Source organism: Mustela erminea, chromosome 2, assembly GCF_009829155.1.
Source record: "Mustela erminea isolate mMusErm1 chromosome 2, mMusErm1.Pri, whole genome shotgun sequence".
Classification (NCBI taxonomy): Eukaryota; Metazoa; Chordata; class Mammalia; order Carnivora; family Mustelidae; genus Mustela; species Mustela erminea.
This window is the reverse complement of record NC_045615.1, coordinates 50,186,226-50,200,703: the sequence shown is the minus strand read 5'-3', so window position 1 is coordinate 50,200,703 and position 14,478 is coordinate 50,186,226. Positions and strand designations below refer to the sequence as shown.

The window sequence follows — 14,478 nt, the reverse complement described above, 5'->3', positions numbered from 1 at the left end:
TGCAAATTATGTAAAAGTGATCCTTGATCATTACACACTTGTACTTTATTTCCATCCTTTTATAATTCAGAAATCTCTGTGACTTTCAACAACACAGCCACATTTCATAAGTTCAATTGTCTCTCATACTAGCTAACCATGTTCAGTAAATTTTCTGAAATTAAATGTTTAACCATGATTTAGATATCTAAACATAAGAGTAATCTTCATCTATAATATAAAGTCACATATTATGTGTATTTAAACTTGCGATTTAAGATACCCAGAATATTGATGATTGAGTATTTTTGAGGCAGGGCAGAAGTAGAGACAATTTGCCATTAAAAATTAGTATATATGTACACACACAGAGATAAATCGTTAAAAAGTTAACAAAAACTATACTTTGGAATATATGATGCCATTTGAAATAACAAAGGTATATAGTATTTTAAGAAAACCTACACTAACTTGATTCAATCTACATTTAACAGCAAAAGCATTGTGTGGGAGAACAGAAGTTCCTCGAGAAAAGAGATACATTGATTTTTCTGTGTGTGATACTCAATGACTTTTCACTGAGGCTTTCCTTTGAGTTACAAGATCTCACTGGAGGTAGGAAGTTCATTTACAATTAGGTAGAAATACCAGTTAAATAATCACATTTTGTACAACATTCCACTAATTTTTCTTTTTAAACACCTATTATGATTAGCCCCCTCAATTTATATACAGTGTGCATGTATAAATATGCAAAAATACTCATGTAACTTTTTTAATTGAACTAATATCTATTTTCAAATATTTCACAATAATACAAGTAATTTAGGTGACGCCCATCTCCATTTCCTTCAGAAAGGTAGTTTATATTTTAATCACTTCTTAATTTATATTTTTATACAGCGTATAGTGTTTAAATGTGGCCTTCCTATCTAGCAATTAGCTTTTTAATAGTATTTATCACTTAGCTAAATAGGATATTACTGCCTGCTTCAATTTTCCATGCATACTCTAACCACTCTCATTATCTCAAATAAGTAAATAGAACATTTTAAACAACACATCTTAAACCTTCTTATAAATATTTGGTAACAGGCCCTTGGTATTACATCCATCAACACCTAGTGGGAATATCTGTCATTTAAACTAAGACAAATTAATTCATCTTAAGAAGTAATCATTGCTACTAAATCTTCATCAATCACAGTAGCATTAGGATAAAGACTTCTAAGAGAAGGCTTTGAGTAAGAATTTCCTAAATCCACACATTTCAAATCAGCATAGTTGGAAGTGTACTATACATCATCGTAAAGCCCACATAACAGAACAGAGTAGATAGGAATCAGAAATATATGTGATATTTTGTAAGCAAGAGAGATCAGGAGGCTTTTAACATAGTCTGTGCACTCTGTGTTCATAGATCACCTACCCCTGAGACTTGCCAGAATAGTTTTCACAACAAATTTCACCTCATTGTCTGACATTCTTCCAAAGTCTCTTACCATAGAATATATAGGGCTTTATAAACATGGGGAAAACTAAGGTGAGTCTTGGTTAAACAGAAATATGCCCATGTAATCCACTGTTGCACAGAGATCAAGTGAAGTAGTTGTTTAGAATTTTAATAGTCATCATTTAGTTTATATTCTGGATCAGTACTGTCAAGGGCCAAAGACGATACTGGGCTCTCACTGATCGGATGAACTTACCTTCTTCACAATCACTCCGCTAACCTCAAGGAGAGACCCAAAACATCTTGTCCCCTCTATGCAGATATATATATTATATTGTAGATTATTAAAATTTTGACTTTCACACAAATCATAAAACAGTTTTAAGAAAAAAATAATAATTTAAAGCACATTATCAACATGTTTTTTGCTGATAAATACATTTCTAATAAAAACAAAGTCAGAGAAAATGAAAAAGCAATAAAACTTAATAGTAACTCTTTTCAATAAAAACCAGTCATTTGGCTTTGAAAAATAACATGAAAAACCACAAAAGCTTGGCAAAATAAAGGAAGAATCTGGCTATCATTTAGCAATGCCTTTATATGAATATATGGATTTAACATAGTTACTATTGGACTAGGTGACAACAGGGAGAAGCTAGGTGACTCCAAATTCTATTTCCTTAAAGGCACTGCATGAGGAGAGAGAAACTGTGGCAGCACTGCTTGGGTATGAACTTCCCACTTAGGAAGCAATGAGCTAAGCTCTTTCTCTAAGTAGATCCATTTTGGTCATGTCTGGATGAAAGTAGTTATACTCCCAAAACTAAATGGTTCTGAGGTCTTCCTTACACACTCCCCTGTCACCTCTTTACAAATGACTATATCCTTATTACCTTGCTTTTCTACAACATGAAAAATATCTAAAGCTTAATCTACATTTTCACTTTCTCCAGCTCTTTTACCAATGTGAAGCAATTATTATGTGTCCCTCAAAAGGAACACATTATTCTGGGTGGAAATAGCAAATAAATAGTAAAGAGGCCCTAAATAACAAGTTTACTAGGATCTAAAATGCTAAATACTAAGAACAAACAACTGGAAATTAAAATAGCAAAGAAAGGAGAGGAAAATACTTTGTAACTCCATACAGAAGAAATTGCTATTTAGCGAAAGAGAGGCCACAGATGGGGAGGGAGTAATATTTACTATCTCATTTTGTAAAACAAAATAGTTTCACCTTTACTAAAAAATATCTTTTAAAACTAAATTTACCTTCTGAGCAACAAGAAAATATTGATTCACAGAATTAAATATCACACTCTCCCCACCCCCAACAATCCAAATCACAAAGTACAGCATTTCCACATTTTAGCATGGAAAGAATTTTAGTCAAATTTAAGTCTCCCCATTCAGTTAGAATTAGAAAATCATAATATATATATATAATGTGCCTGATTATAGTATTATGTTTGATACTATTTAAAGTTGCCCTCTTTATAAAGCATCTGGGATAAACAATAATTAGAGAAAGGTTTAAAATTGCTAGTCTTACCAAAGCAATTTTACACTATCAAATGATGCATGCCAACTTTCTAGCATATGCCAATGGCCTTGGATAGGAGAGCAAAGAATCTCAAATGTCATAAAATGTTGGCATTGTTAGAACTTTGCTAATTTCTCATAGGACATTTTAAATATTGCCTTGTAATGTCGGTTTACAAAGGCTTTGCTGCACCATCTAGAGGGTCCTGCTGCTGCAAAAATCCATTTTAACAGCAACAATCCTTAACTAAAACAAGAGAAACAGTACTTTCTCTAGTTTCAGAGAAATAAGCACAAATAATACATTTACATAACTGTGTAAAATGTGCTTTGACCGAATGAATGGATTATACATGTCCACAAAATCCCTCTCCACACATTCTCACCACCATTATCATCATCATCAGTCACCATCACTGTAAGCATTTTCTCCGCTTCCCTCTCCCTCTCCCTCAGATTTCCTTACCTCTCTCCCTCCCTGTACTGCCTCCAGTCTTTTCAGGTTCAAACCCTGAAAAAAAAAAAAAATTGTTGGCAAAGAAGTAACTAATACTTAGTAATTAGTAGTGGAGCAAACATTTTGAAGTAAAATAATTCTCTTAACAAAGAAGATTTATATATAGATGACTATCTCATGCGTATGCCAATAACCATATCTGAGAAAGTCTCCAAATGTGGTGACAATGATTTCTTGCTAAATCCTATGATCATAGGTAAAAACAAAATGTAAAGTATTTGTTTTATCAGTGATTGCCTGCCCTTTGGTGAAACCATAATCTAAAAGGTACTGTCTACAATTGAAGTATCACATGTAGGATTTTCTGTGAGCATAAGATGAGAGAAGGTCATTCAGCCTGGGAATGGGCATTCACATAGAGTCCACAGAGGAGATCGCATCTAACAAGTCTTTGAGGCTAAAGAGGAGGACCTATTGCATATAACACTCTAAAAACCTGGCCACTCAAAGTGAGGTGTCTAACGCATCATGCCACCTGGGAATCAGAAGTTGCAGACTATCCATGAAGACATAATGCACATCATGGTGACTATAGTTAATAATACCATATTGCATATTTAAAATCAGTAAGAGAGTAAATCTTAAACGTCCTCATCACAAGAAAAAAAATTGCAACTCTGTGGTGTTGACTGTCAACTAGACTTATTGTGATCATTTTGCAGTGTACACAAATATTGGAATCATTATGTTGTATACTTGTAACTAATGTGATATGTCAACTACACCTTAATTAAAAATTGCTTATTATTTTAAAAAATGCAGGCTGTCAGAACCCACCCAGGACACATGGAGCAAGAATATACATTTTAACACACTTTCCAGGTGATTCATATGTAATAGTTTGAGAAGTACCTCTTTGAGAGGTCTAGGAAAGATGGGTGGATTAACTGGCGTCCTGGTGAAGTGGGCACAAAGAAGTGGAGGGGAAAGAAGGCTGTAAAATGACCAATTGTGAGGTGTTTAAAGAGAAGGTGTTTGGACTTACTCTTTTTTTTTTTCCAGTGTTCCAAGATTCATCATTTATGCATCACACCCAGTGCTCCATGCTATACGTGCCCTCTTTAGCAAATGCTTACTTTGGTAGAGTTTTTGAAAATTGAGATTAATTTTTTAAAATACCAAAGACAGACATAAATGAGGACCCATGTACTCTCCTATAGCCACATTTCATTTTTTTCCTTTCTTTTAGAAACACTATCAGATGAAAAGCTGAAAAAAAATTCAAATAAATATTGAAATTTATCATAAATATTTTTCACATGCTTCTAAATTATTTGATTTAGCTTTAGAAAGTGTGTTTTTAACCATTTTATAATTATCATTAAGAATTTTGATTAAGTCGGGGCGCCTGGGTGGCTCAGTGAGTTAAGCCACTGCCTTTCGCTCAGGTCATGATCTCAGGGTCCTGGGATCGAGTTCCGCATCAGGCTCTCTGCTCAGCAGGGAGCCTGCTTCCCTCTCTCTCTCTCTCTCTCTCTGCCTGCCTCTCCGTCTACTTGTGATCTCTCTCTGTCAAATAAATAAATAAAATCTTAAAAAAAATTTTTTTGATTAAGTCTAACTGTTTCTCTGTTTCTGATGAAAACTGAAGAGCATACAACCCCAACTCTATATTTTACATTATCACCAATATATTTGGTGAGAAAATTGACCCACAAGAAAGATATGCTGAACTTAAGTATTTCATTCCAAGTTTTATATTTTGGAATTTAAGAACAATTATTGTTTTGTGGTTTTGTTGAACAGAACATTGGAAGTGTGATACCTTACTAATTAGGTATATCTTCTCATTTGGTGACAGCATCTGTGTTTACAAGTTTAAAATTTTACCTCTTCCTGTGTAAACTCATTTCTTGACTTGTTTAGACAGATACATATTAACACAAATATTTAATAAGTCTATTTTATTTGTAAAAATAGACTTTTATTCTGTTGACTCTAGAAATGGCCTTAGAATCAATCTGGCAAACCAGTTATTCTTGTATATAAATGACAGCCTAATTTCTGAGTGTAGAAAATTATCTGCATTTACAGAATACATTTTGGAAGCTTAAAGTTCACATAGAAAAAGATATAAAACAAAATACAGAACATTTCTTAAACTTGGCAGTGTAGGTTAAAAATAAATTCTATAGAGGCATTCACGCTCATAACTTTTAGAATATGGGAAATGGTATAATGATATGCTTTTGAATTTAGACTGATACGAGTTTAAATCTCCAGTTTATCATCTTCTTCTGTATGTTAACAAATTATGTAATATCCCTCAACCTCATTTTTTGGTACTCAAAAAATAATATCATGGCTATGCCACAAGGTTTCTATGAAGACTGAATAATGTGTGTATAGTACTTAATAAAGGACCAGGCACAGTATATCCCAAAATAATAATTATCTTTTTGTTCTTCCTCCTCTTACTATAATTTTTATTACCATTATTATGTATATAATGTGTCTAAATAGAAGACCAATTTAAAAAAAAAGTCCTGGTTTTAGCCTTTTATTTGAAGGATGCAAAATATCTGGAACATATTTATAAACACTGTACAATGAGAACGTTCATGTTGGCTAAGCACAAGCAAAAATGTTTATGCACACATTTTCTTATTTGGTACTCATAACCACATTTTGAGGTAGCTATTGCTTTCATAAAATTTGGGGGGAAAATTGCCACAAGTTCTCTGTTTCCTACTTCCCCTGCCATCCAATTCTGGGACTCAAATTAAGTGTTAAATGGCTTGTTACAGTCTCAGCAGCTGACACTGAGCCATTTTAAAGTCTTTCTCTTCTCTTGAGACTTCTCTTGAACTCTTGAGAAGTTCACTGATATTTTCTTCTGTCTAATCTATTTATCTCATTTAGTGAATTTTTATTTCGGATATCTTAGTTTTCATTTCCATATATTTTTTAAGATTTTATTTATTTTGAGAGAGAGAGGACTCATGTGAGAATGAGGGGAGGGGCAGAGGAAGAGAAAATCTCCAGCAGGCTCCATGCTGAGCACAGAGCTGGGCATGGGCTCAGTCCCATGACCCTGAGATTATAATGTGAGCTGAAATCAAGAGTTGGGGGCTTAATTGACTGAGCCAGCCGGGTGCCCCCATATTTATTTTTAATAGTGTTCTGAACTTCTTGTCTTTATTTCTATCATCTGTCATTTCCAGGTGGGTTTCTATTGGCCAAATTTTCTCCTGAGGATGGTCATATATTCCTATTTCTTCTCATGTCCAGTGACTTTTTTATTGGTCACCAGACACTGATGTTTATTTTGCTTAGTGCTAGATTTTATTGCCCTAGAAGGAGTTAAAAATTGATTCTCGCTGATGGCTAATTTACTTTTGGATCTAACTGATCCTTCTGATGCTTGTTTGTAAAAAATGTTTAGGATGGGTCTCAAGGAATGGTTAGAGTGACTCATTCCTATTACTAAAGCTTGACACTTTGTGCTCTCCACTGAATACTCCATGAAGATTTCCAGAACTGTGAGAGCTCAGGGAATTCATTTACTTAAAGTTCTCTATCAATTATTCCTTTTTGGCCATTGTTTTTCACCTGGCCTTGTGAAATCTCATTCTATATTTGTAATAGGTCACTACTCAAAATTCTCAGGGCTACACTGATACAAATTTCTAGAATTCTTTCTCTGTGTCTTTCCCTCCTTTGTGGTAATCTACCCCACAAATTCTAGTTGTCTTGTTCTCTCCAAACTCAGGGTCTCCTCAAAGACCCTGAAGTTCTCTCCCAGCTGTCCCACGATGCACCATGGTCTCTATATTGCCTCTGGGAAGAAATTCAGGTATTGTAGGTGCTCTTGATTTGTTTCCCTTCTCTCAGGAATTATGGCGTTTCTCTATTTTTTTAATGTGTGAGAACTGCATTACATGCTTTGTCCAATTTTCTAACTATTACAGCAAGAGCGTGAGTCATATAGTCATTACCCATTCATGAATAGAAGCAGAAGTCAAGGTATGTATTTGAAACTTACTTTTTCAAAGAAAAAAATAGAAGCTTACAAAATTTAAATGATGCCATCTGAACATAGAGCAAGTATGTACAAAAAAGCAAAACTTAATCTAATATTTTAAGAGCCTGGATACCACGTTCATCCATTCATCCTTCGTCAAGTTTCTTTAAATTCACAGTAATCACAAATGTTTAATGTGCTCCATACATAAGGACACAAATTTATTATAACATGGAACTCATGCAAGGGTCATGAAGATTCTTCAAGGCAATGTAGTGATGGAGAGGAGCTGGATTTCAGAACTTTAAGAAAAAGTGTACCTGTTTGAATGGGATAGGGACTGGAGGGTAAGCCTGCCAGCACAGATATGGTATATAGTGTAAACTATGTAAAAAGCTTGGTCATAATTTAAGCATTGAATTATTAAAAGGCCTATCTTAAGATTGAAGAACTGAGTCAGAGGAATTTGATGCCAAGAATTTGGCAGCCGTAATGGGCAAGGAATAATGATCTAAAAGGATTCTCCTCATACTAACGCGGCCTCAAGCAAGAGTGTGTCTCAATGGAGAAGTCAAATGATCTAGGGCATAATGAGATTCACGAAGAATTCGTGAAGTATAATCTGGGAGATGGTAACCCCTAAGAGATGACAGAAATTAGTCTGAGTACCAAATTAAGACTAAGCCTTTAATTCAGAAAGTCAGGGAGTTTGAGTGGGGAAAGCTTTTAGGGGAATACAAACTGTGACTTCCAGCTTTGACGAGGAAAACGTATCAATCTTGATTTTTGCTGACTCTTACTGTCAGTAACTTAGTCAGTGCTTTGGAAGATCAGACCATACGATTCCGCCAACTAACTAAGCAGTAACAGTCAAAAAAAGGAATTATATTTGAAAGAAATATTAATCTCAAAGAACCCAAGCTCCTTCTTTGTGTTCACTCAGAGATATACCACACAATCTTCACGTCTTTAAATGAAAAAATACTTTGCATTTTCATATTTTGCAGAATCTCCACTAAAATATACATTGAAATAAATCAGAAAGAAATGAATGTTTTAACACTATTCACTGAGTTAATATTGCTCTCAGGAAGACTTGAAGTAGACAAGAACAGTAAAAGTATGTTTACACACACACACATATGTATACTGGTTGACTCTTAAAATTAAGACTTACAAAATTTTCATCGATATGAAAACCCACTTCATTATTCTTAAGCAGTCTAGATATAGTATTTATTCAACATGCCTTGAGAAAAATCATATTTAAAAATATGCTGACCAATATGAGTGAACCAAATTGTATTTCCCTCACTATATAGATGTTCTCACTAGAGACTCTAAATTCTTTGTGTTGATAAAAATTAAGCACAAGACCAAAAGAGACTCTTAATCTCACGAAACAAACTGAGGGTTGCAGGGGGGTGAAGAAGGAGGGATAAGGTGGCTGGGTTTTAGACACTGGGGAGGGCATGTGTTATGGTGAGTGCCGTGAATTGTGTAAGACTGATGATTCACAGACCTGTGCCCCTGAAGCAAATAATTCATTATATGTTAATTTAAAAAAATAAATAAAAAATTTTAAAAAGGAATAAAATATGCTTTAAAAAATTTTAAGCATATAAGATCAAACCAAAATGTTATACATTGTAGGCAAAAAAAAAAAAAAGCAAATGTTCTGCAGTGTGCTAAATTAAGATAGTTTAGTAAGGCATTAAGGTGGAAAATCTATTATCTAAATGTCTGCATGAACACCAGTAACTATGCTATGGTATGAGGTCATCTCTGTCTAAAATACATATAGTGGAGAGATATTCTCCTTTATAATGATTACAAACTCTTCCCAAGCTGTTCATGTCATTAAGATTTCCCCTGCCTCCTTATCAGCAAAAACTCAGAAATAAGGTATCCAATACCCTTCTATTAAGTTGATTTCCTTTTCCAATATGAAGAACTATGGAATGAACAGAGAAAGTGAATATCTCCTTTTCGGTACTGCGAAGGCTTCATTGTGATGATTTTCCTTAAATGTAAAAAGTAGTTATGATTTAACTAGATGAAAACAAAACTGATATTTATTTATTTATTTATTTATTAAGATTTTATTTATTTATTTGACACAGAGAGACACAGCGAGAGAGGGAACAGAAGCAGGGGGATTGGGAGAGGGAGAAGCAGGCTTTCTGCTGACCAGGGAGCCAGATTTGGGGCTTGATCCCAGAACCCTCAGATCAGAACCTGAGCCGAAGGCAGACACTTAATGATCGAGCCAACAGGCATCCCCAAAATTAATTTTTAAATGACACAAATAGGGCTCCTGGGTTGCTCAGTTGGTTAAGCATCTGCCTTCAGCTCAGGTTATGATTCCTGGGTTCTGGGATAGAGTCCCCATCAGGTTTCCTGCTCAGCGGGGAGTCTGCTTACCCCTCTCCCTCTGTCTGCTGCTCTGCCTAACTGTGTTCTCTCTGCCAAATAAACAAATTAAATCTTAATTAATTAATTAATTAAAGTGACACAAGTAACTGCGTAAATTTTCACATATAGCCTCAGACATGGAGGCATTAGAAAGCGCTAGAACAGCTTTAACTAACTTGTAGTTCAGCCTCTTCATTTGACAGATGAGGGGGCTTGTAGCAGGGAACCTAACTTATAAGTGGCAGATTCAGGGCTTGAACTTTGGTCAGTGGGTCCTGAATCCAGGACTATCTTTCTTTTACCAAATTGCTTTAGTAACTCTATTATAAATCATTGTCTTAAAAGCCATAAAGCTTTTGGAGCAGTTCTTAACCATTTTGTGTCTCAGGTTCCACAGCTGTAAAACTGAGAAAATTTGTAGGAATAAATGAGAGACTACACATAAGAAACAGCTCTGGGCCTAGTCCCTAGCTAAGGTAATGTGTGTACTAATTTTTATCAGTAGTTTAAGATATTGCTGTCTTTTTGTATTAACCAAACGAAAGACTGTTAGTACAGTTATAAAAATAATTAGTATTTTGGGGCTGTTCTCCATGTGCCAAGCACTGCTTTAAGTGTTTTACTTGAGTCATTCAATTCTTAGAATAACATTATTACATATCACAACCAAATCGTTTTCCCATATTGAGCTAAAATAACCTTGTAGTTGTTCTGCTCTGCCACCTTGGTTCTTGCCATTGTTAGCTTCATTCTGCGGCTATGATACATGGCCTCAAAGAATGATAAGAGTGTGAGTAAAACACTTCTCGTCTCTCTGCTTCTACGACTATATCTCTTCTTAAACAGGGACATCATTTTAAGGAGAAAACCACATTTTGGAAGATGAGAACATGTTAACTAAAGATTCTGGTTTACCCACGAAGAAAACACTATGGGGGTGGAAAGATGTAAGAGTTGTACCAGATGATCTCTCGTGAACTTTAAAATCTAGTATCTGCGCTGTTTTAATTTTGAGACAGGCAGATCGGTTCTTGCTATGCATCTTCCCATCTTGTATGGCTCCTCAGTGAGACTGATGAAACTACTCAAGAAGTAAAAAATTCCAGCAAATCCGAACACAACTTGACATACCTATTGTCAACCTTAGCCGATTCCTAAATTCAGGTTTTCTTAATTTGGATATCTGCCTTTTCATCTATCAGCTTGCTGCACAGACTTGAAATTCAGTGTCAAGTTTCAATTACATTGCTGATAAAAGAAATCTTCAGTTGTATATCTGGATTCCTAACCTTAGCCTTATTTAGGATTCATTTTGTAAGTGACAGTTGTGACTAGTCATAGGTTGGCAGAACAGACTCAGAAATTTAGAAACTTTCCCAAGGCTGCTGAACCTACTTAAAAACGGCAAGAATCCACTCTTGTATATAATGCCCAGTCTTCCTTTTTTTTTTTTTTTAAGATTTTCTTTATTTGTTTGACAGACAGAGATCACAAGTAGGCAGAGAGGAGGAAGAAGGCTCCCCGCTGAGCAGAGAGCCTGATGAAGGGCTCAATCCCAGGACCCTGAGATCATGACCTGAGCTGAAAGCAGAGGCTTAACCCACTGAGCCACCCAGGCACCCCTGCCCAGTCTTCCTTTAAAGTTAATGAACATAGTTTAAAAATACTTTGTAGTTAAAGGAATTACAATTACATGGAATTACAATGAAACACAATGTTATATTGGAAACACTTTTTAATACTACATTGGCATTGTAAGTCAGAGATTTGTAGTGTCCCTGTTTGAAATTTAACAGTTCTCAGGGAACAGGCTAAAATCTATCCTAAAACTAAAAACAAGCAAGTGTCAAAATGTGTTAAATTTCGTTTTCCTTTCTTCTATTCAAGGTTAGTCATTCTAATCATCTTTGAAACTTTATGTGCATGATCTCTGTAATCCATTCACTAGCTGCTTTGAATTTCTCCTCATCTCCCTTTTCAGAAGCCAAGATATGTCATTATTTTCAGGGACTTCACCATTCTTCACAGCTAAAGTTCTGACATTTCAAAAATGGGAAATCAACCCATATTTCCTAAGTAATAACATAACTATACCACAGGATATTTTTAAATGTACACATATGCATATAACAAGTACAGTATACATGTATCAAATTCTTCCTAGAAGACAGGCACTTTAGTGCTAAGCACCTTGAATGACCTTTTCCTATTCCTCACAGTAACTGATTCCTTACAGTTATACTATGTTGCAAGTGCCATTATTAATTTTCATTTTGTCATAGAATGATTGAGGCAGAGAGGTTAACTTGTCTAAGGTTACAAAGCTAGAAAGAGGTAGAGTTTAGTACTGAATGCAGAATATATGATTACGAAGTTTCTTTTGCAACCACTACACATACTACCTCCATGAGTAACTATCACTTTATGCTTTATATAGAGAGAGATGGATTAAATAAATATATATTTAATAAATGAATAAGTAACCCATTAGATGAGTAAGCCTAATTCTGGAATTATATTAAACTTCACTTAAACCATGTCATTTTTACATACTGGAGAAGTAAATCCAAAATAAATTCTTGGTTTTGAATTCATTTAGGTTTTGGCAATAACTGTGAAAAAAGAAAAGTTAAAGTAAATGAGATTGGATTCCAGGGTTCTTGATTTCTTGGAAAGAAATGTAATATTCAATTGAAATATTTCCTGGGGCAGACAAAGATTAAAAGAAAATTAATGTAACTATGTGGGGCATAAATAACATTTTCATAGAGTTTGTCTGTGATTATCGTTGCTCTAGGCTAACTAAAATATTTAACAAGTATAGCACTTTTAAGCCTCCAATATTCTCGCAGTGCTCATCTTGGTATAGCACATATGTTAAATTTCTTCTGCTCCAGAGACTTGGGTCCTGATATTTTATGAACTTAGATACAATGAAGTATGCTAAAAATGGATTATTTCCAGTGTTTCTGATGTTCATAGCTTGGTGGTCCTTAATGGAAAAGATGTCCTTCCATTTTAGGTATGAGAGAAATCAACAACATAAAACTTCTGCCAAGACTTTGCTTAATATTATTTCTGACAACCTCTATTTGTTAACTGAATTCTTAAACAGGAAGTTAAAAATACCGTTTCAGAAAACGAGTAACCCTTCATATTGTCAATGAAAGGCAGATTGCTTTAGAATACTCTCATGGTGGTAAACACCAGTCTAACTGTGAATTTAAACAGATATGGACAGGATGAGTACTTAATGTGTGGAATGTGGCATTGTTAAATATCTGAAAAATTATTGTCTGGTTATACTCAGCTAGCAATCTGTCTACTAAGCTGCCTTTTAACATTCTTAAACATGCAACATAAAAACAGAATGTAGTGAGGTTGTTCAAAAGAGAGGATTAATATTTAGCATATGGTTAGCTATCTATCATCTACCTATGTATCTGTGTATCATCTATCACTTCCCAATTCCTCTTAATGTCCATTCCCATCATTCCATTACAGAACCCGGTTCTCTTGATAGTGCTTGGACAACAGCAGGCATTCTTTTACTTTGGCTTTTGAACTAGGTGCTTATCCCAGCTGGAATGCCCCTCACCTAGATGTCTGCATGGCCAACTCCAACAGCATCTCGTCTTTGTTTACATTTTGCCTTCTCAGTGAGGTCTGCTAAGGTCTACTTTTACAACTCTCTTTAATATTATAGTTTACTCTCTTTTTTACCTCCAGGGACACATAGAATCTGTTAACATACTGTATAAATTTATTATTACTCTGTATTATCTATCTTTCCACATTAGAAATTAAGTGACAGAAAGACAGTGATTTTTGTTATTATGTTTTCTAATTCACCCCAATTGCCCAAACAGTGCCTGGAGCATGGTAAATGCTAAATCCTTGTTGAATGAATGGATTATTTATTTTTCTATTCATCCATGTATCTATAAAGAGTTTCACTCAATCTATACTAGGTTAGTTTATATTTATAAATTATAGAAGTGGTGCTGGCTTTAGTGATCTAGCACATAAAATAAATTCATTTATTCTTAATAAAATTAGATGAACAAAAATTTAAAATTTTATTTATCATTTTAAGAGTTTCAGCATTTTTTTTTTATCACAGTAGATCTTGTGACAACACCAAAGCATGCCATCATGTTTTTCTCTTAAGTGCCTGAGCGATAATCAGTGACAAAGACTGTATAAGAAAAAATATGTGGAATTTGAAATCTCTCTTAGAGCATAATTCTTACCTGGACACTGTCCCTTTTCTATCAAGATAACAAATAGCATGGATTACAGGAATCTATCACAATACTTAGAGTAATTATTCGGTTTTATCAGAATTTTAAAAATGTAAAAAGGGTTAGCTCAGAAAGACTGAGTTTATATTATGAACTGAGGACATCAATTTATAAAACGGTAAAGTTACATATGATTTTATGTACTAAATTCTAAATGACATTCAAAAGGTTTCTGATACTGACACTGTCAATTCTTTCTTAAGTAAGATCTCTTGATGAAAATCCAAGAGAAGCTGAAAAAAAAAAGAGTTTCTGTTTTTTAAGACTTTATTTATTATTTATTTATTTGTCAGAGTGAGTG

At 34.4% G+C, this 14,478-nt stretch overlaps 1 protein-coding gene across 2 annotated transcripts in view; it reads right to left on the bottom strand.

Annotated features, from left to right (window-relative positions):
- The window catches only part of CCSER1 (coiled-coil serine rich protein 1), a 1,384,598-nt gene that overhangs the window by 471,019 nt on the left and 899,101 nt on the right, over positions 1-14,478 (bottom strand). For both annotated transcript variants that reach the window (XM_032332893.1, XM_032332894.1), the window contains exon 10: positions 3,444-3,488. In XM_032332893.1, the coding sequence (XP_032188784.1) occupies positions 3,444-3,488 (45 nt within the window). The remainder of the gene's footprint in view (positions 1-3,443; positions 3,489-14,478) is intronic.